At 46.1% G+C, this 24,637-nt stretch overlaps 1 protein-coding gene across 5 annotated transcripts in view; it reads left to right on the top strand.

Annotated features, from left to right (window-relative positions):
- The window catches only part of FN1 (fibronectin 1), a 53,587-nt gene extending 30,978 nt beyond the window's left edge, over positions 1-22,609 (top strand). Inside the window, exons 25-46 of one of the 5 annotated variants that reach the window (XM_048058515.2) lie at positions 1,437-1,709; positions 2,762-2,944; positions 3,939-4,028; positions 4,644-4,913; positions 5,135-5,251; positions 5,680-5,844; positions 6,565-6,720; positions 7,524-7,637; positions 9,325-9,594; positions 11,471-11,658; positions 12,755-12,842; positions 13,026-13,202; positions 13,508-13,597; positions 13,806-13,985; positions 14,633-14,722; positions 15,533-15,999; positions 16,539-16,677; positions 17,876-18,040; positions 19,257-19,382; positions 19,964-20,070; positions 20,322-20,432; positions 21,732-22,609. In XM_048058515.2, the coding sequence (XP_047914472.2) occupies positions 1,437-1,709; positions 2,762-2,944; positions 3,939-4,028; positions 4,644-4,913; positions 5,135-5,251; positions 5,680-5,844; positions 6,565-6,720; positions 7,524-7,637; positions 9,325-9,594; positions 11,471-11,658; positions 12,755-12,842; positions 13,026-13,202; positions 13,508-13,597; positions 13,806-13,985; positions 14,633-14,722; positions 15,533-15,999; positions 16,539-16,677; positions 17,876-18,040; positions 19,257-19,382; positions 19,964-20,070; positions 20,322-20,432; positions 21,732-21,761 (3,596 nt within the window). In that variant the 3' untranslated portion in view covers positions 21,762-22,609. Of the gene's footprint in view, positions 1-1,436; positions 1,710-2,761; positions 2,945-3,938; positions 4,029-4,643; positions 4,914-5,134; positions 5,252-5,679; positions 5,845-6,564; positions 6,721-7,523; positions 7,638-9,324; positions 9,595-11,470; positions 11,659-12,754; positions 12,843-13,025; positions 13,203-13,507; positions 13,598-13,805; positions 13,986-14,632; positions 14,723-15,532; positions 16,000-16,538; positions 16,678-17,875; positions 18,041-19,256; positions 19,383-19,963; positions 20,071-20,321; positions 20,433-20,850; positions 21,693-21,731 lie in introns of those variants that run through there. The other 4 variants (XM_013178607.3, XM_048058518.2, XM_048058517.2 and 1 more) reach the window with 4 other exon arrangements.
- Positions 22,610-24,637: the final 2,028 nt, after the last annotated feature.

Here is a 24,637-nt window from a genome sequence, read left to right as displayed (position 1 = left end):
AGCATCTATTCTGTAAAATAAGTTGTTTTTTTTTTTCCTCTTGTCCTGGCAGGACAGTAAAATAGAACATAACCACTATTATTAAAGCCAGTCAGTCTCTTCCAATATTACTCTCCCATAATTCCTTTTCAGGCTAAGATGTAACAGTGCAACAGAACTGATACTGAGCCTTGAATCTTTGACTGACCTGCCAGTGTCTGATCCTGAATGAGGAAAGGCAGCTATTAACTCCCACTGATTTCAGGATCACCTGGCTAAAGTTGTACAGCCAAATCTTGTGGCTTAAGTCAATACCAGTTTATTGACTTGAGCAGCTGAAGGTTTGACCATTGTAGATTAAAGATGCATCTAACATTTATAGACATGCTCACCCTTGTTCTGTTGGTCTTAATGTAAAGGAAAGGAACAGCTTTGCTTTAGGAATAATGTCCATAGGAAAAATGTTGTAGGAAGAGCTGTGCTTGTTGGCCATACAGACACTGAGGCAGAATCTAGAAGGTCATTACAGAGGATCAGGTTTGAGGCTTTGAAAAATTTAGTCAATGAATCAAGTCAGCCTGTTGGCCACATCGTGTCCAGGCATACCCTCTGATTATGGCGACATTCTCACTCTTACAGAATACATACCATCTAAAGCTAATTTTTAACCATTTGCCATCTTTTCAAAAAAAAGTCTTTTGTTATTCACTGTTCTGGATCATCTTTTTTAGCACGTATATTGACAGCAGTTAGTGGTAAGTAGAACTTGAGGAATTCTGGGCCAGACCCTCAAGCCATTACAGGTATCTGAGACTTTTTTCCAAGTCCACTGTAAGTAGTTTGGATAGTGGGTGATCCTCACTGAAGCTTTATGATGGTTCTCACTGGCTGGTGGTGTAGGTCAATTCATCCCCTTCAAAGGGGTTGATATTTTTATGATCCCAATGATAAAAGTTAAGTTTAACATTTGAACAAGACAAAAAAATCTCTAGGTCAATCACTATTTCAGATCAGCTTGTTTTATTTATACACTAATAAATTTTGTTCTTTTGTTTTTAACTTGGAAAAAATAATTGGGGTGTGCTTTTTTCCTCTGTCAGAAAATGATGGTTCTTTGTCTCATCAGTGGCTGGCCTGTTGCAGGCCTTTTTTGAAAATTGTATGTCTGAATTGAAAGAACATTGTCTTGGGGGAATCTGGGTTTCAGCTTCTGTCTGCCCAGTGAGGCAGCTGGAGACTGCGTAGAAGGGTACAAAATAAATTGCAAAAATACCCCAACACCCTCCCCTTCCCCAAATTCCTTTTTCCCCCAACCCCTAAGAGAAAGTCTTCATATCACCACAATTGCTTCCACAGTTCTGTCAATGTTAATAGTGATGAACACTGCTTTTTTCTCCCCCGTCTTTCTTTTGCCTCTGTGTGTCTTTGCCTCTTCCGTTTGCTCTTTAACTCATTAGAGGTGCCCCAGCTCACTGACCTAAGCTTTGTTGACATAACTGACTCAAGCATCGGCCTGAGGTGGACCCCGTTAAATGCCTCCACCATTATTGGGTACCGCATCACAGTAGTTGCGGCAGGAGAAAGTGTCCCTATTTTTGAAGATTTTGTGGACTCCTCAGTAGGATACTACACAGTCACAGGCTTGGAGCCGGGCATTGATTACGACATCAGTGTAATCACACTCATTAATGGCGGAGAGAGCGCCCCTACCACTCTGACACAGCAAACGGGTGAATTTTGAAAACTTCTGTGTTTCGTGACATGGACGGTGTTTCATGCTGTCACTAGCTGTTGGGATGACAGGGCTTTGTCCAAAGAGGAATTGAGCCACTCACTGGGGGAAAGACAGACAAACCCAGCTTAATCCTTTTTCTAAATGGCAGCTGGGGCTGGATATGCACTGCTCAATTTTCTAATTTGAGGCATTTTAATACTGTGAATGGCTGCAGGCTTGCAAGTCTCATTCACCTTCAGATTTCTGGGATCCAGTTGGAATCGAGAGTGTGAAACACGAGCTATATATACACCAGACATTTAAACTGTGGTTCCCCAAAATCAGAGTGCCGAAGGGTGAAGCAGTTCAGCAGGCACCCTCCAGCTTATTTGTAGCCTTGAGAGCTATTTGAGCCTCTAGCAGTTTGTTTCAGTGGTGGCCCCACTCTTTCCACAATGCCCTAAAGGACACAGATGAAACACCACTCCCTGAGGACATGCCATTGACAGCCATGTCACACCGTCAAGGGTCTCTGTAGTGCATGGGCAGAAGGCGAGCTGAAAACTGGTTCTTGCATGAAATCCTATTGTGTCTGAAAATCCGGAGGCTGTAAATCCTTCAACACAAGTAGAAGTAGTCATAGGAAATTAGTGGTATACCCTCTCCTCTCCTGTGTGTGCATGTATGAATTCTAGATGAGATGACTTTTCCAGCTGTAAGCTGCTGTATGGCAACTTTAAACCTCTCTTGGCTCCACATGTGTAATATGAAATCCAGCTGCAAGAAGCACATTACTGAAACTTGCTACCTTGTTTTCAAATTAGCCCCGCAGGGTATATTTAAAGTATTGGGAAATGCCAGGAGGCTAAAGGAGCCTGACAGCAGTACAGGCGTATTTTTCTCTTAACTGTAGTAGAACCAAATGTAGTCTAGAAGTCTGTTTGCATGGATCTGACACAGTAGTCTGTTATGCATGAGATATTTTCTCTAGTGACTCCCTAAACATGTGTCTCAATCAGCTTTTATGTATCAGAGAAGATTAATGTATATTTGTTCTTTGCTATGTAGCTGTGCCTCCTCCCACTGACCTCCGCTTCACTAATGTGGGGCCTGATACTATGAGAGTGACGTGGACTGCACCAACTTCCATCGTGCTGAGCAGCTTCTTGGTGCGCTACTCACCTGTGAAGAAGGATGAAGATGTTGCAGAGCTGACAATTTCACCCTCTGACAACATGGTGATCTTAACAAGTAAGAGAATTACATAAGACAAATATAAGAGGCCCCTTATATATGGGTGGAGATGTGGCATAAGATGAGGGAAAAGAAAACTGTTTGCTCTAAGTATAACTGGCCAAACTCCCAGCTGATACAAGCTGATGTCAAAGTAGCCTCATGCAAACGCACACAGGTGGATTTTGGCCACTTGCTTTAACTAAGTTAAAAGCAAACCACAGGAAAGCTTTTCCCATCAGTCCAAGGACGGTGGTGAATCAGAGTATGGGGTAATTGCTTTGCTTTGCAGCCTGGTTAGGTATTAAGAGTAAATACATATTACTCTCTTAGTTTGCCAAAGAAGACAAGGACCTATAGTGCAGAGGTTTGGGGGAGGGGGGGGGGGGGGGGCGGGCAGGGGCGATCAGAATGTGCCAAAGGTCATTGTTCCTTTGGTTCTGTATATTTGGGACCAGAAGATAAATACTGTTTGGAACTTCAGGGGACATGGCAAAAAATCTTGGGCACTTTTCAAAAACTGAGTTAATTTTTGCTGGTGCAAAAGTTGTGTTTTACTTCAAGGTTTTTTTTCCCCATCCTGGAATTGGATTGGTTGAGTGAAAGACAATAGCTCTTTTTAGAATAAGGGTCCAGATCTGAAGCTCATGTAAATTAGAATAGCTGTGTTGAAAATCCCTAGCTCTGTTTCAGTTTATATCAGCTAAAGCTTTACCCTGGTACATAACTAGATAGCTAGAAGGGGCTGTGATGAAAACTCATTGCTTCTAGCCAGTCCCCACAACTTAAGAACACAGTGATACAGGATACTGTGCTCCTTCAGGCTAAAACATTTCTGGCAACAGTAATGCCACAAAAAAAGATTTGAGTTTGACTGTCACGAAGGCTCAGATCTTCCATCAGGTAAAACCCGATTATCCCCATAAACACAATTAAAATTGCATAGCTTTTTAAGTGACTTCTAGTCATTAGTAAAGAAATCTGTCTAAACCCCTTTACTTAAACTCCACAGATCTGCTCCCTGGTACTGAATATCTTGTGAGAGTCTACAGTGTTTCTGAGCAACATGAGAGTGCACCTTTGTCTGGAATCCAGAAAACAGGTACTTAGACAACGCATAAGACATGCTTAATGCATTAATTAGTGCCATCCATTAAGTTGATCTTGCTGCCCTTGCTTGTGTGGTCACCTTGTTGACAGACCGTCAGATAGATATCAAAGAGCAATGCAAATCCACAACTTGGGAAATACTAGGACGTCTAATATCTCATTCGGTGTGAACTACAACTTCTGGTTCTAAATAGAGCATCATAGACCCTCATGTGAATGTACCAGTCATGTGTGCCTGAGAACGAGCCTAGGCAGAGCCTATTGTATCCGTCGGTGACTTTTGTTTTACAGCTGTAACAGAGCTTGCTGGTTGTGTGCTGCTTTATGTTGTGTTGTCTGTGTAAGAACAAATATTAAAACAAGTCAGACTGGTTATTTAGAGAAGACTTCAGATGTTGACCAAAGTTGCCATACACTTTCCTGCAGTTGTGTTCCAGCACTTGTTTATCTTGCTTTGATCCTGAACATGTGTGTGCTTAGTTCCACAGCTGAATAGCATTTGGCTTAAGATACGGCAGGGTCATGGTACTGAGCTTCATGCAACAAGACAGTGGTGATGATTAGTTGTTCAGCTGAGCTCAGTCTCTTGTCTCTTTGAAATACCCAGGTCTCGATTCCCCCACTGGCCTTGACTTCTCGGATATAACTGCCAACTCTTTCACCGTCCACTGGATTGCTCCTCGTGCCACCATCACCGGCTACAGAATCCGGTATCACCCAGAGCATGGTCCCAGCAAGCCCAAGGAGGACCGCGTGCCCCCCTCGCGGAACTCCATCACTCTTACCAACCTGCTCCCAGGGACCGAGTATGTGGTCAGCATCATTGCTGTCAACGGCAGGGAGGAGAGCGTGCCCTTGGTCGGCCAGCAAACAACAGGCAAGCCTTGAGGGACGAGTAAGCTGACTAAAAGTTGCCTTGAGGATTTGGGGTGTCCTTTAGTGAGGTAGATGCTGTTAAAACCAGATATGATACATCACTTGTAGATGTGTGCGCGGTGCTAGAACTAAGACAGATGAGAAGCAGAGAAGTACAGTGTGATGGGTGTGATCTGTACTGATGTATGTTGTGTTCAGACTCCCTCTCACTTCTGTTTCTAGTGTCTGATGTTCCAAGGGACCTGGAAGTTACCCCCACCAGCCCAACCAGCCTTGTGATCTCCTGGGATGCTCCTGCAGTGACAGTCAGATACTACCGGATCACTTATGGTGAAACAGGTGAGGGCAAGCTGCTCTGGCAGTTGCAGACCAGCAGATCTAGTCTGAGGCTATCGGAAAGCCACAGCAAATTGCAAAGACAAGTTTGACTGCAGCAGACAAAAACCCCTCTCTTTAAGATCTTTGCAGCATGTTTAAAGAAGATTGTCAAATACAAGGTTTATTTTTGCAGGAGAACAAATTATCTTCATCTGCCCCCTGCAAAAAGGAGCATTTGGAGCACTCCAGTCATTTTAGAGGTGGTTCTGTGTGCATATTTAATTTTTCATTGGGTTGGACCGAAAAAAACTGACGCAAAATTCACTGAAATCAACATCATCCTCTCTTCAACTTAATGCATATAAGATTGTCTTGTGGTTTTTTTTATGATTGAAAATGTATACTTGAAGAGATCCATTACACTTCTTTTTCCACCCCATCCTCTTCAGGTGGAAGCAGCCCTGTACAGGAGTTTACAGTCCCTGGCACCGTGTCCACTGCTACCATCACTGGCCTCAAACCTGGCGTGGACTACACTATCACCGTGTATGCTGTAACTGGTCGTGGAGACAGCCCTGCCAGCAGCAAGCCAGTTACTGTCACCTACAAAACAGGTGAGACCTGTCTGTACAACAAAACCCCACCAAAAACTTCACCAAAAACAAAACAGAAAAAAACAAACAAACAACAAAAAAGCTTTTTTTGGCTTACCCCCCACAAAGTTGGCACTGATCCCTGGTTTCTGTTAGAAGCCTTGGGCTGTGTTTTAAGCCCATTGTTCTCAGTGGAGCTGCATGTAACGGTGGCCCAGCATGATAAGTACATGGCACTGAAGTGGGATCGCAGACTCAGAATTTTGGAGGAGGGGAGACCAAGTGGAGTCCAGATGGGGACAATCAATGTTTGACTGCTCATTGTGGAGTGGAAATCCTGTTGGGCTGTCATATCAGAAGTCCTGGTTGGCTCAACTCTGGTGCTTCTGGTGCACTGTGACTGCAATGAGACCTGATTTCTAACTCCAGGACTCTCTTCTCACTCCTGGCCTGGATCAAGCATAATCCTACTCCTACCGTAGCTGCAGATGAAAGCATTTAGTAACCTTTAAAAATAACAGAAATCCTCAACTAACCTTTATACAAGGTCTGTCACCCATATAGCATGGTTAAGACCTTTTTGCTCTGGGCTAACGTGCTGCTATTTATTTGTCCCTCATGCTTTCTGTTCCGAGAAACACAGCCTAGAAAAGAGAGATGAATAAAATTCATCTAGGAGGTAACAGTGGAGGGAGAGTTTCCTGTAGCATTGTACTCAGAAAACCTGTTTTTATTGCCCAGAAATAGACACACCATCCCAGATGCAAGTTACCGATGTCCAGGACAACAGTATCAGCATCAGATGGCTCCCTTCAACATCCCCAGTCACAGGATATCGGGTGACAGCTGTCCCCAAGAAAGGCCATGGACCCACAAAAACGAAAAATGTCCCTCCAGGTAAGAGTACACGACATCCTTCAACAGGTCTATAAAGCATGCAAGACTGAACCACTAGAATCGGCACCATCAGGCGCTAGGCATATGCTCTAAACCAAACCTTTTCCTGCTTGCACTTTTCTTCCATCCTGCTAACTTCACTGAAGTCTCATCCAGCAGAAGCTAGGGCACATTTTTGCCCTGAAAACTTGACACTTCTGTGATGCCACTCTGCTGCAAAGGTTTGTTCTTGGCAACCTCAGTGTATCTGAGAGGTATCTGGATTTTTAAGTGAATGCTATTGGATTTTCTACCATCCAGCAAAACTTCCACTAAAATCCTTCTGAAGGTCACATTGTCCCTTAGTCACAGCATATGGAACTTGGTCCCTGCTACATACAGCCTTGATCTTGTGACCATAAAGAGGGCCAGCCATCTCTCAGGTTGCTCTCAGGAACACGGGCAGAAGGTTTTGTGGGATTTACAGAGCTCATTGCTCAGGCGTGCCTGTGCTGCATTTGGGCTAATGGTCAATCCTATCGCAGAAAACAACAAGAACTGGTCAGATCTTGCTTTTTCTACTGTGTTAATCTCCCTTTGAGCTGTGGGGCCTTTGAGCAGGTGCAAATTGCAGGTGCCTTGTCCTGCACTGTCAGAGAAGCATAGTGCAAGCAGAATTTAAACCTGATGTGTCAAACTTGTCTCATTTTAATGTTCAATCATGAAATGACTAATATAGGCCCTTCATCCAAGACTGCCTGGAGACCAGTGCTCTGCAGCTTTGTGCAGCTGCAGACAGACTAATGTTGTTCTTTCCCTGCCAGATCAAACACAAGTCACTATTGAAGGTCTGCAGCCCACAGTTGAGTACATGGTCAGTGTCTACGCTCAGAATCAGAACGGAGAGAGCCTCCCCTTGGTGGAGACAGCTGTCACCAGTATGTATTTCACTTTGCGGTAACAAAACGTGTTATTTATTGATGTCTGAATCTACCATGCAGTATCACATCCCCAGTGAAACTAAGCGGCAGGTGCCCAGATCCCAGGAGAATGCAAGATGGCTTGCCCTGCGATAAGTACCACGCACCTAAATTGCAGATGCTGGCAAAAATGCAGTCCTTCTCCCCCAGACGCTGGCAAAATGCAACGCTCCACCCCACAAAATACTGCACTTCTGATTTTCTTTCACTAAAGCCACAAAGTCTCTTTGGGCTTTGCCTTCAGCCAATCAGTGGAAAAAAATGTGCGAAGATCTCCTTTATGGAGCTAGTTGGCAAAGGTGATTACTGTTAAGGGACTGGACTGAGCTTGGGAGCATTTGTCCTGTGCAAGGGAGTAAAGGAAACTGCATGAGTTACCAAGAATTTGTGACTAGGCACTACCAAAATAAAAGAATGCTGCCCTCCAGTTGCTCTATCTGCCTGGACAGTACTGCTCTGATCACAGAGGAAGCAAGAGGGAACATGCAATTAATTCAGAAGGGTGCCTCTGTAAAGTGCCTTTTTCAGGGACACTTCTGAGGTAGGGATTTCCATATACACTATTCCTGTGCTCAAGCTTGCATTCAAAACCACAGCTCAGCCACAAACAGTTGCAGGACTGTCCTAAAGACAACAGACACTTCGCTGAAGCTTTTCAGAGAAGGGGAAAGTTCACATCAATTTTGAACCAAAAAGTTCCTGGAAAAAATCATCTTTGCCAACTAGAAAATGTGGAAAATTCAGGACTAACATAACAAGGCAAATAAAAAAAAAAAGTTGCAATCTTTTAGATGAGCATAACTTGGATCCAATATAAAAATGGTATTATAGTTCCTTTTATTATGTATAACAGATGGTATAGCTCTGTGTAGCCACAGTAGACTTGTATGGAGCAAGGCTCACTTACCTTGCAGTCTAGCACCAAGCTCAAATCTTTCTAGGAAAATCTAATTAATTGGTCTAATTAGGAAGTGTGTGCATCAACCAGTTGCACCTGTGGACATTCTGTGCACTCAATACAGAGCTGAAAAGTTTTTTGTTCCTAACTGGTATCTTAAAATATAATATACTGAGTAATTTTCTTGATAGGTGTGTTAATTGGATGTTAATTTATGAAAGAAAATAGTGGGACTGATTCTCCTCGGACTGGTGCTTCACACAGCAGCTGACGATAGTGAAAAGCTAACGCAGCATGAACGCAAACTTACCAAGTCAGCTGGGTTGTCTGGCTGCCTTTAGCACTGGGCACCACGTACCCGCTCGGACAGAAACAGGTCTCGAGATAGCCAGATATTTAATTTTTTTCTCTTGAACACTTGAAGCTAGCTTAATGCTGCTGGACTTGTCTGAAGGGGGTTCCAGTGCCAAGGGGATTCAGACGCAGGTACAGATTGTTGTCCTGCCTGCCTTGAAGGTGTTCAGCGAGGCTAAGAGTGCCTTCCTGCTGTCTGGCACCCGCAGACTGTCAGCCTGACTCTGCACAGGCGTAAGCATGTGTGCAAGGTGCAGCACAGAGGAGAATCAAGTACCCTCTCGCCCGCGCAAAACCGAAAACTGCTTTGCATGTAATAGAGAAGCTTTTTATTTTCCTCACCCACAACCTGCTTTTTATCACTTAACCTCTTACCGTTAATTTGCCTAACAGACATTGACCGCCCTAAAGGACTAACATTCACTGAGGTGGATGTTGATTCCATCAAAATTGCTTGGGAAAGCCCGCAGGGGCAAGTCACCAGGTACAGGGTGACCTACTCAAGCCCTGAGGATGGAATCCATGAGCTATTGCCGGCCCCAGGTGGCGAAGAAGACACTGCTGAGCTGCATGGCCTCAGGCCAGGTTCTGAGTACACTATCAATATCGTTGCCATATACGATGACATGGAGAGCCTGCCCCTCACTGGGACCCAGTCCACAGGTACACCTCTAACTACACGCCCAGCAGGCCATGGCAGCGGTGGCTTCTGCCCCGTTGGGTAAAGTGTGCTTCTGGTGCTCGGCCCTGGGGAAGCCCCGGGGGCAGCAAAGGGGATGTGATGTCTCCCGAGAGACGCGGAGCTGGCACTGGAGAGCTGGCTGCCAGCCGAGTCGGCCTGCGGATGCGCTGGGGAAGGGAGAGCGTGCAGGAAAGACCAGCTGGAATGAAGAAGCAGATTGCAGGGAAAGGAGGGATGCTGCTTTATTAGCCTTTTCTCAGTCCTCGAGTGGATTGGTAATGTTCAGTCCCTAGTCAGGGAGCCTAACGCCTGGTGGGAATACCCTCTCACCACACTCTTCTCTTGTCTGTAGGGTTTGGGGGCCCTGTGACCAGAAGCAGTTACCAAAACCAGAGAGACTAGGGCAGCTTTCATCCCCCAGGGTCCTCACCTCCTCATTGAACAGATCAGTGTGAAAAGCTTGGAGACTGGTTGGCTTTGAGGTCTCTCAGAGCCTCTGCATCCTTCACTGGCACTGCCCTAAGGACTGCAGCCCGTGTGTATGCCCACACCCTGCACTCACGTCATCTCCACAAGAACAGGGCATTCTCTGTTCAGGAGACCGCATTCCCTGATGTGCCAGTCTGATCCAACCCAGAGCAGAACACATTTAAAAGCCCTTTGTGAGAAAGGAAAAGGAAACTCTTCCTTGAGATACAATTACTTCTAGCAATATGGAATTCATTACAAAGCTTGCACAGTGCCAGACATGTCGCAGTAGCACCTTTGTAATAAAGGTTTCCCATTCATTTGTGGATGAAAAGTTGGCACTCTAATTCCAGGGCAGTAATGAAGACAGTGGTTCCTAGTGTTCAGATTGCTGCACTAAACTGAAGCAAAGTGCTGTAATGATTGAAACAGCTGGCTGACTACCTGCCAAAAATGCAAATAGAGTAATTTTTTAAAGCCCACTCTCTGTGGCTCACCCTTTGTGGGTTGTTCAGAGGTGTATTTGAAGCCATTCAAGACTTCCATTGACTCTTATGGCCTTTAGATTGAGCTCTGCTTGAGCAAAGCAGCAAGGGAGAAACATCTTTTATTTCCAGTCTATAAAATTAGAAAACTTCACAGCAATATGCTAATAGGGGGCACTATAGTAAGGAATATTTTTCCCTGTTTACAGCCTGAGGATTACAAACAGTAAGGCAAGATGTTTCAGCGGATGCTTCCTGTGTTATGCAAACATTTGTTTTTAAAGATATCAGATATATTAGCTCACAAACAGCCTCTTGTGATGAGCCTTATGGCCACCACAGCTCTGCTTTTCCATTGCCTTGCTCTCTGTGTAGTAATTTACACTTGTGTAAGTGGCTGTAAAATGCTTCCCCTCTGCATTTGGCAGTATTTTTATATCCTCTTTGCGATTCCTGAGCCTGCTTCCTACTTACTTTTGTAAAACATCAGTCATGCTTTAGAAATGAACAGAGAGAGACAAGTGAAGCAGGACTAAACTACCAGCCATCTGATGAAAAGCAGAGGCAGGCAGAAGAATTAAAACAGATTGGCCTACTACAGGTGTAAGCACCTCCCAAAGCATTCACCTTGTATCTCAGTGTTGTTACTCACCTAACTTCAGGGTTGAAGCAATGAGACCTCCTCCTTATTTCTCCAGAAAAGGCTTACCACAGACTTGAGAATCTCCTCCTGAATGCCTTATCCCCTTTCACGGTGCTGTGCACCTGTGTTTGCAGAAAGCACACTGCTTTCCCCCTCATGTATTTCAGGCCTGAAACTGTCTCATGTTCAGGACAGGATACTGTTTTATCTGAGACCATCATCTCCTTCAAACTAACCGTGTGCCAATCCTGATTTCTGCAGCAATCCCACCTCCAACAAACCTGCAGTTTACTCAGGTAACTCCCACCAGTCTTACTGTCAACTGGAATGCACCAAACGTTCGTCTAACTGGCTACAGAGTCAGAGTGAACCCCAAAGAGAAGACTGGTCCTATGAAAGAAATCAACCTTTCTCCGGACAGTACATCTGCCGTTGTGTCTGGATTAATGGTAACTTTCCTTTGTGCGATGCAGAGAAGTGTGTTTTGGTGTGCTATGAGAAGGAAATGTTAAAACTTGAACCCATTTAAAATTCCTGGGTTGGAAACCTCAGCTGGAGTAGCTCATTACAGTTCCCAGGGGTCTGACTCTGTTTGACGTCTCACTAGCCATCAGCTGTAACTATTCATTATCATAGTTTTTAAAAGGCGAGGAACTGGCCTACTGAATCTGCATTCCTCCCCCCCCCGCCTCGTTTAGCACGGAAACTGGATGCCTTAATCAAATGCAAATAATCAGGTTCACAATCAACAGCAACCCAGAAAAATGCTTTTACACATCTTTCACAAAAGAGGTCAGATAAAGTGACCTTATCCAGTGGTTTTCAAGCTGTGATATGGGAGATCTGGCAGTCTTGTCTATTTCTAAGACATCTGCAAAATGTAAGTAAAAATGCAGGTCTTTTATGGGTATGCTTAAATTTGCTATATAGCCATCTTCTCCACTGGAAACATTTCAGTAGTTCGTGTACTGGAAAATGCCGAAAATCACTGCTCTTAGGGTGCCTGCTATCTTAAAAAGCTACTGATCTGTTTTTAAGGAGTTTTATGAATCATTTTGAAAAGTGAGCCTTAAAATACATTCTAATTTAAGTGGACTCCTGGTCCGATGCAGTCAAAGACTAAAGACCATGCTTAAAGCTTTAACTTCCACTATTCTCTTTTCTTCACAGCAAGAGCACCTTATCATAGCAAATGGCATCCATTAACCCCAGGAGAAACAGGATAGGAATTAGGTTTTCCTGAAGAGTGAGCTGTGAAGCACAGAGATCCCAAAATGAGGGATGACAAGCTTCTTCCAGGATTTCCTCTGCTCCTGGGTGCACACATGTACACTAATAGCATTATCAACGCTACTGTTTATCAGGGTCCATGTCTTTTATGACAGGTGGAAATCACTAGAACCATCCCGTTAATCCCTCACTGGTTTATTTTTAAGGTTTCATACCTCAGTAACTGGTGACAAAGAAATGGGGCTTTACCAAACACAAGGGCATTTCTCCCTATCAGGTCCTTGTCATAACGTGGTGTAACAACTTCTGTTCTAGGTGGCAACCAAGTATGAAGTGAGTGTGTATGCACTGAAGGACTCTCTGACCAGCCGACCTGCCCAGGGGGTGGTGACCACTCTTGAAAGTAAGTGGGGGATCCTTCTCAAATGACCAGATATTCTGTGCTGGGTGAGGAGGCCCAGAGACAGATCAAACTCTGTGTCAAACGCAAGGCTCTACACTAAGCTCCAACAAAGGCCTTCACATTTAGTCGGTAAGATTCACAATCCCCGCAGTACTGACAGGAGACTTTTTCCTTCTGGCGCAGATGTTAGTCCACCTCGCAGGGCCCGTGTGACAGATGCCACAGAGACAACCATCACCATTACCTGGAGAACCAAGACCGAGACAATCACTGGCTTCCAAATCGATGCCATCCCAGCAAGTGGCCAGAACCCCATCCAGAGGACCATCAGCCCTGATGTCAGGGCCTACACTATCACTGGTGAGTGAGATGCTTCAGCAGGCCGTCAGCAGGTATGCTGGGTTCTTGCTTTGTAGCAGAATTTCCTTGACGGGAATAATACAGGAAAAAAAGGTGGGAAAAAAATATCTGAGTCATTAAGACCAGCCTCCAAGAAGTTGTTGAAAGATGTTCTGCTGCCTCTTTTAAATGGCTTCCTCAGATTAGTGTTAAAACAGATAGAAAACACTGCTGAAGGTTCTCCACACTAACAACTGGGGCTGCCTTTTGTAATATACTTACTGTTTTAGCAAGAAAAGCTAATGTTTCTTTCAACTTCATTTCAGGCTTGCAACCTGGCACTGACTACAAGATCTACCTTTACACTCTGAACGAGAATGCACGCAGCTCCCCGGTAGTGATTGATGCGTCCACTGGTAATGACATTGCCTGACTTCTCTGCTCATGTTCATACAGTGATCACCTGTGGGCGGGCAGAAGTTGTGCATATCTGACCACATATAACGTTATGACTCGCAGAAATATGTGTTATTTCTGAGTTTGAAAAGGGTCTCAGAAGATAGAGTCTGGGTAAAGCTGCTCGCCTTTCCTGCACTTGACTTGTTTCCTTTTGTTTTCACCTAGCTATCGATGCTCCTTCCAACCTGCGCTTCCTTACAACCACAAGCAACTCCCTCCTGGCTACCTGGCAGCCTCCCCGAGCCAAGATCACAGGCTATATCATCAGGTACGAGAAACCTGGCTCACCACCCAAGGAGCTTCTGCCTCGCCCTCGGCCCAGCACCACCGAGGCTACTATTACTGGTACGTGTCTCTGCTTTGTTTGGAAGCTCCTCACTTGAAGCACTTGAGCTTAAGAGTTGCTTTTCTTTTACTAGTAGCTGGGAGCTGTTTAACTCCATCCTCTCAACACCCCTTGCCCTCTTACCTGGCGTAAATATACCACCAGCTTGTGCAGCTGAGTAGCCACAGCAAAGGACATCACTGTACAGAAAGCACTAAGGAATTCCCTCCTTCCCTGTGCAGGAAAATCCCAGCTTTGTTCCTGCGTGCTTTCTGGGGCAGTACAAAGAGTCCAGCCCCCTGCTCCTCAGAACAAACTGAAATCTGACCGTGTCAGCTGGGATTGCAGATGCTGCAGACACAAAACATGAGTCTTCAGAATGCGTGACTGACGGAGTGCCAGAATCATGGGCTCTTTCGCTTGAGTGCATAACAGTTGTGGCAGCGGGGGAAGGAAACATCTGTGTATTGTTAGATCTGATAGCTGGTCTGAGTAGAGACATGTGTTGTGTTTACAGGACAGGCATGTCCATAAAACCACTGTCTCTCATTAGAAACTGTAACAACAGAACAAAGTTGTCTTTCTCTTAGCTGACCATCACATTTTATCATTAGGCCTTCCCCCCCTCCTCTCTTTAAATATAAAATTTTCTTTTCTCCCTCTCCAGGTTTGGAACCAGGAACTGAATACGTCATCTACATCATTGCTGTGAAGAACAATCAAAAGAGTGAACCGCTGATTGGCAGAAAAAGGACAGGTAAAACAAAGCTCTAGGTTGTTGTTGTGTGCTAACAGGAGATGACGTCCCCTTCTTGGGGAACACCAACTCAAGAACGAAATAGCAATAGTATGTAAAATATCCTGTTCACACCATTTAGCCATTCTTTTTTGAGTCAAATAGGCTTTGTAAGGAGGGATTTTCTTTCTAGGATGCAGGAGGTGAGATTCCTAAGTTACATGAATGACGTTTGGCTATGTTGAACACCAAGAACAAATCAACATGCTTGGTGCTTGATTCTAGCCTGGGTACTTAATCCATAATTAACTTAAGGTTAATATTCATTTCCTTCTAGCTTATTATGCCATCAAAGGTAGAATCGACTTACTTGTTGCCCATTGCATTTCTCTCTTCACCCCCTCCACAGTTTGAGACTGCAAAAATACCCTGTAGATATCCGAATGCCATCTAGGGGCTAGTTTCTTACTGCACACCAGTGGTTTTGTTAATTGATAACCTCAGAATATCTGTTGTAATTACATCTTCTCAATTTGAGCATTGGTGGCTTCTTTGGGATGCAGTGTTCAAAACTGTTGCTCTGCTGTATGAAAAATTCATACCAACACACTTCTTATGCTCATGTATGAAATAAATATATTTATATGCCATATAAATATATAGAGAAATCATTACCTTCAGTAATCACAATGAGATCATAAAAAGTGTGTTGTATCTTGGGACGACTGCTAATCTGCTTGGAGCAGTGTACAGCATCCGCTCCAGCTGTTTGATTTACCACTGTTAATTTGCCGTGCTTTGCTTTATGGCTTCTAACCTTTCTTTGGCTAGATGAGCTTCCCACGTTGATTACCAGACCACACCCCAACCAGCCCGACATTCTCGACGTACCTTCCATTGACGAGGGGACCCCCTACCTCACAAACAATAGGTATGACAATGGAAATGGTATCCAACTTCCAGGCACTTCAGGGCACCCACAGACAATAGGACACCAGGGGCAGCAAGTCTTCTTTGAGGAGCACGGCTACAGGCGGCCTGTACCCACCACAGCAACTCCCCTCAGGCCGGGGTCGAGACGGCAGCCGCCGAACGTGGACGAAGCCATCGAAATCCCCGGGTACCAAGTGCCTATCATAGTCGAACCTTCCTACCCTCACTCCCGTGGGCCCAGGCGCAATGACACCACGGGGCAGGAGGCTCTTTCTCAGACCACCATCTCTTGGAGGCCGTTGCTGGAGAGCACTGAGTACATCATCTCATGTCAGCCCGTCAGCCAGGACGAGGACACTTTGCAGGTAAGCGAACTGCCTGAGCACGGGGATGGTGCTGGACTCGCTCTTGGGCCTCCAGCCTTTTGCTGTGTTAAAGGGGTGGCAGGGAGGGTTGGCTTAGTCTTATTAATGCAGCTGGGGGCAGGAAGGATAAATGCTTCTCATTCACAGCGAGGCTACAGGATAAAACGGCCAAAGCAAAGCCCTTGAAGTGCTGTCAGTACCAACGTTTCACCAGGGAAAGGGGTAGTCAGGGAGACAACTGGGAATTTGCTCTAGAGTTTCAAAGACTCAGGCTCTGCTCCTCCAAGCCAAAGACTCGCTTAGCCAGTCTCCTTTCTCCCCCTCCATATCTGTCTCCCTGAAACGGTGATAACTTACCCATCACAAACCACAGCCCAGAGTAATCAACTCAGTGGTGTTTGAAGGTCTCGGTGTCTGAGGGGAACGAGCTGGCTGCATCACAGTATAGAGCACAAGTCACCATGTCTTTGTGAGTGGGGTGGCACCTGAGGAGTAACCACTCTTTCCTTTTTGGTGACGTGCCATTGCTGTTGTTGCAGTTCAGGGTCCCTGGCACTTCCTCCAGTGCTACGCTCACCGGCCTTACGAGAGGGGCCACCTACAACATCATAGTGGAAGCCCTGAAAGATCACCGGAGACAAAAGGTGCTGGAGGAGGTAGTCACGGTTGGCAATACTGGTAAGTGAAAGCTCTGCAGAGTCGAGGTGAGCCTTTGCTGCACCTGCCTCACTTTCTTTGATCAAAGAAGCGAGTACCTGGTGCCCAGGCTCAAGAACAGGTCTGAAAGGAACCTTTGCCAGCGGGGTACTGGGACAAGAAATTTGTAAGGTGTGCTGGTTTTGGATAGCTGCCCCACTGATTGTGTGACCACAGCTGTTTTGATCAGTTGTCTAATTATGGAGAATGTGCCCTGAGGCTCCATGCATTCCTCAAGGGTCTGTGCTGGAGAGAAAAGGCAAGAGATCTGGCATTTGCAGCTCTCCAAGGAAGTCAGGGATCATGCCGGTGGTGCAGATTCCTGCCCAGGAGGGAGGACTTGCAGTCACAATAACACAGCGTGCTCGTGGGAAGATGCCGGTGGCCAGCCTAAGTGCTCTGTCAGTCATTTGCCACTGCCTCTGTGCTGGCTGCCCAGCAGCACCATGAGGCTGTCCTGAAGGTCCAGCAGCGGGGCAGGCTGCCTGCAGAGATGCTGATGAAGCACAGACAGGCTGCACTTAGCAGCCTCGTGACCGACCACAAGTACTTGTGGGCAGAGGCAGCACTTGCCACAGCTGGAAAGCCCAGAGCCCACACGCACCCTGCAGGACCTGGGCTTTGCTTTTACCAGCGCAGGGATACGATCAGCAACTGTTTTTTTCTCTCCCTCCATTTCATCCTGTGTATTTTGAGGTCAAAAAAGAAGGCAGGAAATTTGTCTCTCCAACAGCATGGCTGTAAGGTCTCATTCCACTCCCCCACCCCACCATGAGCTAGGGTCTGAAATGCCTCCAAAAAGCGCCCATGCAGCCACCACCCTCCTGCCTTTGTCCCCAGCATCTCACAGCACATTTCTCGTATACAGGCTAAGTCAGATTGCTGCTCCTCAGCAGCAAATGCAAAATCTCACACTTGCTTGAAACTTTTCAAATCAAAATGAAAATAGCCTTCACGTCAGCTTTTTTTCTCATTCAACTGCTCTGACACATGCAAATGGAAAATAAATCGCAGGGAGTCTGAACCGCTGACAGAGTCATCAGGCATGTGCCCATGGGGTAGTTCCATTACTACCAGGATGTTTTAAGGAAAAAAATGCACATATTCAGTGAAAATCGTTCTGTCTTTCATTAGTTCCTATTGCTGTGTATGATGCCTGTTTCTTTTCTTTCCCTTCCAGTGTCTGAAGGACTCAACCAGCCAGCTGACGACACCTGCTACGATACTTTCACCGGCTCCTTCTATTCCATTGGCGAGGAATGGGAGCGGTTATCTGAAACTGGCTTTAAACTCTGGTGCCAGTGCTTAGGCTTTGGCAGTGGTCATTTCAGATGCGATTCTTCTAGTGAGTAGCTGGCTTCTGACCACCCCTCCCTGTCCCTAACCTCCCTGAGCTCTAAGGGCATGTTTGACAGCCAGTCTGATCCAAACATGACGCAAATGAACACAGGCTCTTCAGTTTTTAAACCAAATCAGTGTTTTGCATCATTAGCGGTGATGGAAAACTCTGATTATTTCTCAGCTGTGCAACTTGTGTAGCATTGCTATTTATTGCATCAGCAGCAATCAATATGGTATTGGTATATGATGACTTTTTCCACTAAAGTTAAATGTTTTTGTTATTTTTCCTACCCTTTCCAGGTATATCTAGGCAACAGGTAAATAAATGTGAGATAGACAAGGTGCCTAAATGACAATATCTGAGTAGCTATTTAAGAAGACAGCTTTGAATAGTAAACTCTGGTTGAATTTTCACCTCCCAGTTATGTTGCAGAGGGCCAGACAGAACTTGTGTGGATTTCAGTGGGTATTACAGCAAGTCCAGAGTCTGCTTTGCATCGCAGACAGCCTTTGCAAAGCATCTTGCAGAACCAGTTCTCTGATTTCTCTCAGTGGCTCTTTGAAACCATGGAGCAGACAATACCACTGCCACAGGTCTAAGGTTTAGTCTTGGCAGGACTGCGGCTTACATGGAAGAGTTTTGGATTTCATGCAAGGGAATGGAACAAAAGTCTGTGGTAGTTTAACACATGTCCGATTCATTGAAATTGTGCTTTTAAATTGCAGAGTAAGCTAAGCAAAAAGGGCATTTCTGCAATTTGCATAGGCTCAGAGTGACTGCAGGGGAGACATTTGTTTTACTGGATTAATATTTATATTTCATCATTTGATGCACATGCCTTACCCTGTTTTCTTTTGCAGTTTGTGATAGTTTTACTGGGTATTTGTTCAAAGACACAAGAGTACTTAAAATATTTTTCTCTCCCTTCCTACCTTGAATTTCTTCTCCTACCCCCTCCAACACCAATCTTTGTCACATCTTACTCTTTTCCGAAGAGGCTCTACCCCTTTTCCACATGTCACAGACCTCACCAGTTACAAGCTGCAGGAATCTAAATGTGTGGCTGTTGGAGGTGATTTTGTCCTCAGGACTCACAAGAGCTGAAGGGATTCTTTCTCTTGCCCCTCTGTTGGTTCCTGAGACAACATCAAGCCGTTCTCCTGCTGTGCTACTGCAGCACGTGGGGTAATGCCTGCTCATGTTCCTCTGCCTTCTCCAGAGTGGTGCCACGATAACGGTGTGAACTACAAGATCGGGGAGAAGTGGGACCGGCAGGGGGAGAATGGCCAGATGATGAGCTGCACCTGCCTTGGAAATGGGAAAGGAGAATTCAAGTGTGAACCTCGTAAGTCACTTAAGTTAAATGAACACCAGCTTGGGAAGGTTCAGCACCCATCTCAAGGCTGTTCCCACGCACTTGGGTACTGCCATGGTGGCAAGCAGAGTATCAGTGTTACCAGATCCAGGCTGTGGAGGCTGAATTGGGAACAGATTGAAACTGTTCTCTCAGGAGCTGAAAGCATGAAACTCCACAAGAAATTCTACGCTTAAAAAGAAAACCCTCTTAGTTCAGGTCACAGCACACTCAGCGCCTGCCTGCCTTTACCCCAAAGCCACACATGAGGGACATGTCACCGCACTAAGTGGTACAGATTGCCCTAATCAGGGACACAGGACACTTCTGCGGGGCCTGTCACCTAAAGATCCTTTGGATTCAGCAACATGAATTAAACAGCATTGCTCTTGTCAGGCAAATACCCTCACGGTCTAGTTGAAAGTGTCTAGGGAACTACAGAAATGACTGATGTTCCTCATGCCAGCCAGCGGGCCTCTGGTCAGAGTGTGCTGGCCAGAGGCTCCCGTTGTGAGCTCTGCTACTGCCAGAGCCAAGCACAGGCCCTGCAACCGAGTTCTGTTTCTCCACAGATGAGACCACCTGCTACGATGATGGGAAAATGTACCAAGTTGGAGAGCAGTGGCAGAAGGAGTACTTCGGGGCCATCTGTTCCTGCACTTGTTACGGAGGACAGCAGGTAAGCAGGAGGGACTTGGCACGCCGAGCGTGGAGTGAGGAGAGCAGTCTTAGGACTGTCAGGTTTCTGGTCAGATCACGTCTCAATGTCTGGCCAAAACAGGCCCATAGAAGAAGAAAAACAATTAGTAGGAGAGCTTAACCACTTGTAGGGCCTTGGGCTCAGGGACTGTGGGGTATAAAAAGGGAATAACCTCAGTGGTGGTGGAGCTGTACCCGTGTGTGAGGTCTTACCAGCGCTCTGTTCCGTAGGGCTGGCGTTGTGACAACTGCCGCCGGCCCAGCGTGGAGGTGGCCCCCGAAGGCTCAGCTGGCCATACCTACACACAGTTCACACAGAGATACCACCAGGCCACAAACACCGTGAGTATGCTTTCCTCCTCTGCCCTCTCTTACTGCGGGTCTGGTCCGTGGCACAGAGAAGGGGGGGTCTGGGCAGGGCCTGGGGGCTGAGAGGAGCGTGCAGCTTTGTGCTTGCGGGTGATAGCTATCGATAAAGCAAACCACCACTCTGCACAGCAAAGGACAGGGGCTGGAGCTCACGCTTCCACACACAGCGTCAGCGGGACTCGAGTGTCACTCAGCAGCTCTGGGAGATGCCTGCATGCTCTGGCTGAGGCAGTAGTGCACGCAGTGGTTTCCTTGGCTCCTTGCGGCTGTAAAGCTCCTGCTTTATGCTCACAAAGCGGAACAGCTGCACGGGCTGGCACCAACCAGCCCCCACCACAAGTGTCTGCCCGCCCAGGACAGAGCGCTAACTGCTTTCCTTCCCTCCCGACAGAACGTCAACTGCCCCATTGAGTGTTTCATGCCCCTAGATGTACAGGCAGACACACAACATCCACGGGGAAAGTAACATCCAGCAAGACTTCTTGCGGCAAGGGCGACAGCCAAACCAAAGCATAAATACCTGTCTGCCACCATTACCATCCAAACTGGAGTGATGCTAGCAAAACCGCATCTTTTGAGAATGGCCCTTCGTTCTGGAGCCATTCTCCCAGCTTAAGCTCAACTCACAGCTTCTCCAAGCGCCACTCTTGGAGTGTTTCAGACTTTTCTCATGATAGCAATTGTCTTGTTTTTGCTCAAAGTGTTGAATACCAGTCAGTATTCTCAAATTTAAAGGAAAAAGCGGGGCGGGGAGGATACTAACCCAAATTGGCAGGGGATCAAAATATTAAGGGGGAGGGAGAGTGTAAAAATCAAAGGTTCCTGTGCTATGCAAACAACATTTGAGTACGACATTACTGAAGTTTAGAGATAGGAAAGTCCACCAAACACTTCTGCTTTCACATAAGCGTGCAGCCAGCAATAAGATAGGAAAAGCAAATCCAATCACTGTGATATTTAAAATATGCACAGTCCTAATTCTTTCTCATTGATCCTAGTATTTTCCTAGCTGTATCTTTGTATCTCATACTGTTATTTATCAGTTTTGTTCCCCTGACCTTCAAGTGTTTTTATATGGGAATAAAATGTATTAAAGACACTTAGTATGCAGTTGACAAAGAGGAATTTGGTGTAATTATGATCAGTGATTATTTTTATACTGTAAGTGCCAAAGCTTTACTACTGTGGAAAAGAAAAAAACAACTCTTTTAATAAAAAGATTTACAAACCAGACATAGTTTAAGCGATTCTCTTTGCTACCATGGAATCTAGGAAGAAGACAATTATTCTGATCTGGAGTAACAGTGCCTTGAAACAAGATGGAGCAAACATCTCAATGAAGCATGAAGAGACTATTTGTAGAGCAGTTTGTTAATTAAAGGCTTCCAGCTGCATCCCCCCTGTCCCAGTAGAGCGCAGAGAGCCTCTGAGTATGTATGCCATGCTGCAGGGGGCAGCTTTGGGGGAATAGGTGGAGGAGAGAGAAAAGGGGGGAGGGAAAATAAAATAATTCCTGCTTTAGCTAAGAACTGAGGAGAAGGAGATGGGCCTCAGTCCAGCCAGACCCTTAAATACCTACAATCAAGACTGTTCTCAAGGGTTTGAGCTGCCACAAGGGCTGAGGCCATGCTCACCCCAGGTCAAAATTGATGCTGGGTCACTGAGCCCCTGCTCCAAGCCTTGCCCTAAAGATGGGGGAAGACCACACTTTACTTGTCCCTGTAGTGGAGGATGACTTACCTGTGGGTTTATATTACAGTCTATCACACCATTCCTTTAAATCTCAGCTACTGTAGCTGCATTTGCATTGTGGTAAATCCAAATAAAAATCCAGAGCTGAGGTTGTTTAGTTACAACTGAGCGTGCCCTCAGGCACTGCTGTAAACGAAGTCACAGAAACCCTTCAGTTAGTAACCTCTGCAGAAAGCCTCAAAAACTGGGAGCCAGACCTCACCTATGTCGGTGCTTGTTCAAGTCTAGTGTGGTATTGGGGGGGGCTCATTAAAATTCCCTCAAAAGCCCTTTTAAAAACAAAGCCAGTCTTGATTACAATGCACAAAATTAGCAATAAGTCCCTTTGTTGCCAGCTTTGCAAAAACCCATAGAACATTTGCAAATGTAGCGCATTATTAAAGGTTCTTGTCGTGCTTCCTCAGGCCACATTCCTCTCTTGGCTCCGACAGCACTGCATTGCTCAAGTCAATGGATTTCTCTGGATTGAATAAAGCACAGCATGAAAATAGAATTTGGCTTCTTGACACGAGAAACCCACATGGCCGTTGCTTTCAGATTGCTATCTATAGACCAACGAAAACATTTGCAAATAGTAAAATGATTGCAACAGAAATCAGTTCTCTCCCAGCAGTGTTCAAGAGCCAAATGAGTATCTCAAATACAAGCAAACTCAACATGGCTTAGACAGACATAGAAAAATACCTCCCTGCTAAACCAGATTTCTGTTAATTTGCCCTCCTCGAGGGAGGGCTATATTTTGGACCAGAGAGCAATTACAAAGGTCCCTACTTTGTCACTTTGACATTAAGTAACTCATTGGACAGGCAGACAGGAGCTGCTCAGTTGAACTCAAGTTGGGAGTCCATCTGATCTCCTCACTGTAACGCCACATCACTTGTAACACCACAAACAGGGGAAAGATTATGGGATAAAATGCTTTGAACACTGCATTGGCCTAAGCTCCCTGTAGAGAGAGCCTGTGCCTTAAAACACGAAGGTTCCCATTGCTGATAGAATTTGTTTACCTTTTATAAGCACAATGCTGGCTATTCTGTCCTTCAGCTGAGTCTCTTATTTTCGGTTACGTTTGATATCCGCTAGCAGAGTGCAGCACAGACAGTAGAGACGTGTGAGATCCGAAACATCAGCCACACTTCCTTTCTGCTAGAAAGGATCATCAACAAAAGGAACTAAAGATTGTGCAGGGTCCCTGCTTCAGCCAGCCCGTAGTGCCGGAAGCAGCAAGGGACAGCAGCTGGGCCTTACAGCGCAGTGTTGGTTTATAGCCAAAGTCCTCTTGAGCACCAGGATCAAGCAACGTCCGACCCAAGCCGTGCTCAGGACAGGGTCAGCTGCCTGGGTAGGGACAAACAGAGCTCCCGCCCGATAGCAGGGAGCTTTCAGACACTGAGCTCTGCACCAAGGCCCTGACAGCCGTGTGTTTAAGCCCTTGGCCGTTGTGTTCCGGAGGAGGAGGCGCACCTACCTCCCCGGTTGTCTTCTCAGCTAGCACAGAGCTTCGGCTACGGGGACGCCATGTCTGGGACAACCAGAGTCAGGACTCCGCACTCCAGCAAGGAGCCCCTTGGTAGCTGAAGGGAAAAAAATCCACTCCTGCTCGCTGCGAAGGCTGAGAGATTCCTCCCTGCCCTCTGCTTACTTCCACGCCCCTGGGAGAGCTGTTCTCGCTGCCACCATGGGACCTGCCAGGGGCAAGGCGCCGTATGGTGATGGTGCAAAACAGAGCCTGTCAGCAGCCTGCTCTTCAAAAAACATCAGCCAAAGGGAGCAGACCTATCTCCAAGTGCTATGGAAAATGGATGTTGAGCAGAGCTACGCAGTTAGATTTAATCACTGCAAATATCAAAGGGAGAAGTAATTCGTTCAACTAGCAGGGGATCGGCACACCTCATAAGGAACTGTTACAGACCTTTAAAATGCACACGTAGAGGATTGAAACATGCTCAGCCCAAGTAGCAAAGCACAGACCCTGGGCAGACACCATCAGTTGGACCTTTACTAGCATCTCATGCAGAAATCTCGCCTGAAGATTAGTACCCATTGATTAACATCAAAAGACAGCTCCTCAAAGACAGCAGAGAAGGAGCAAATGAAGCAGGACCACATCAGCACAGGAGCTGGCCAGATGCTTATTACCAGTCCCAGTTTTATCTGGTGCTTTAGAGTATCAGGATGAAGAACAGGCTAACGGATTCCTGAGGGACCCTCACGCATGGTACACACCAGCTGTGATCAAAGCAGTGTGACAGAAAAGACAAGTGAGGAGTGGAAGAACAGTGGAAAAGTCCCAAACCCAAATTTTAAAGCGTAAGCTAACAAAAACCACAATGACTCTAACACTGATACTCCACGGGAAGCAGTGGTGTGGAAAGCAGTCAGGTTGGCCAGGGCTGGGGTTAACACAGCCAACACACGAGCCATTG

Source organism: Anser cygnoides, chromosome 6 (assembly GCF_040182565.1).
Source record: "Anser cygnoides isolate HZ-2024a breed goose chromosome 6, Taihu_goose_T2T_genome, whole genome shotgun sequence".
Lineage (NCBI taxonomy): Eukaryota > Metazoa > Chordata > Aves > Anseriformes > Anatidae > Anser > Anser cygnoides.
Note: the sequence above shows the minus strand (reverse complement) of the source record. Positions and strands in the feature narration are given on the sequence as shown.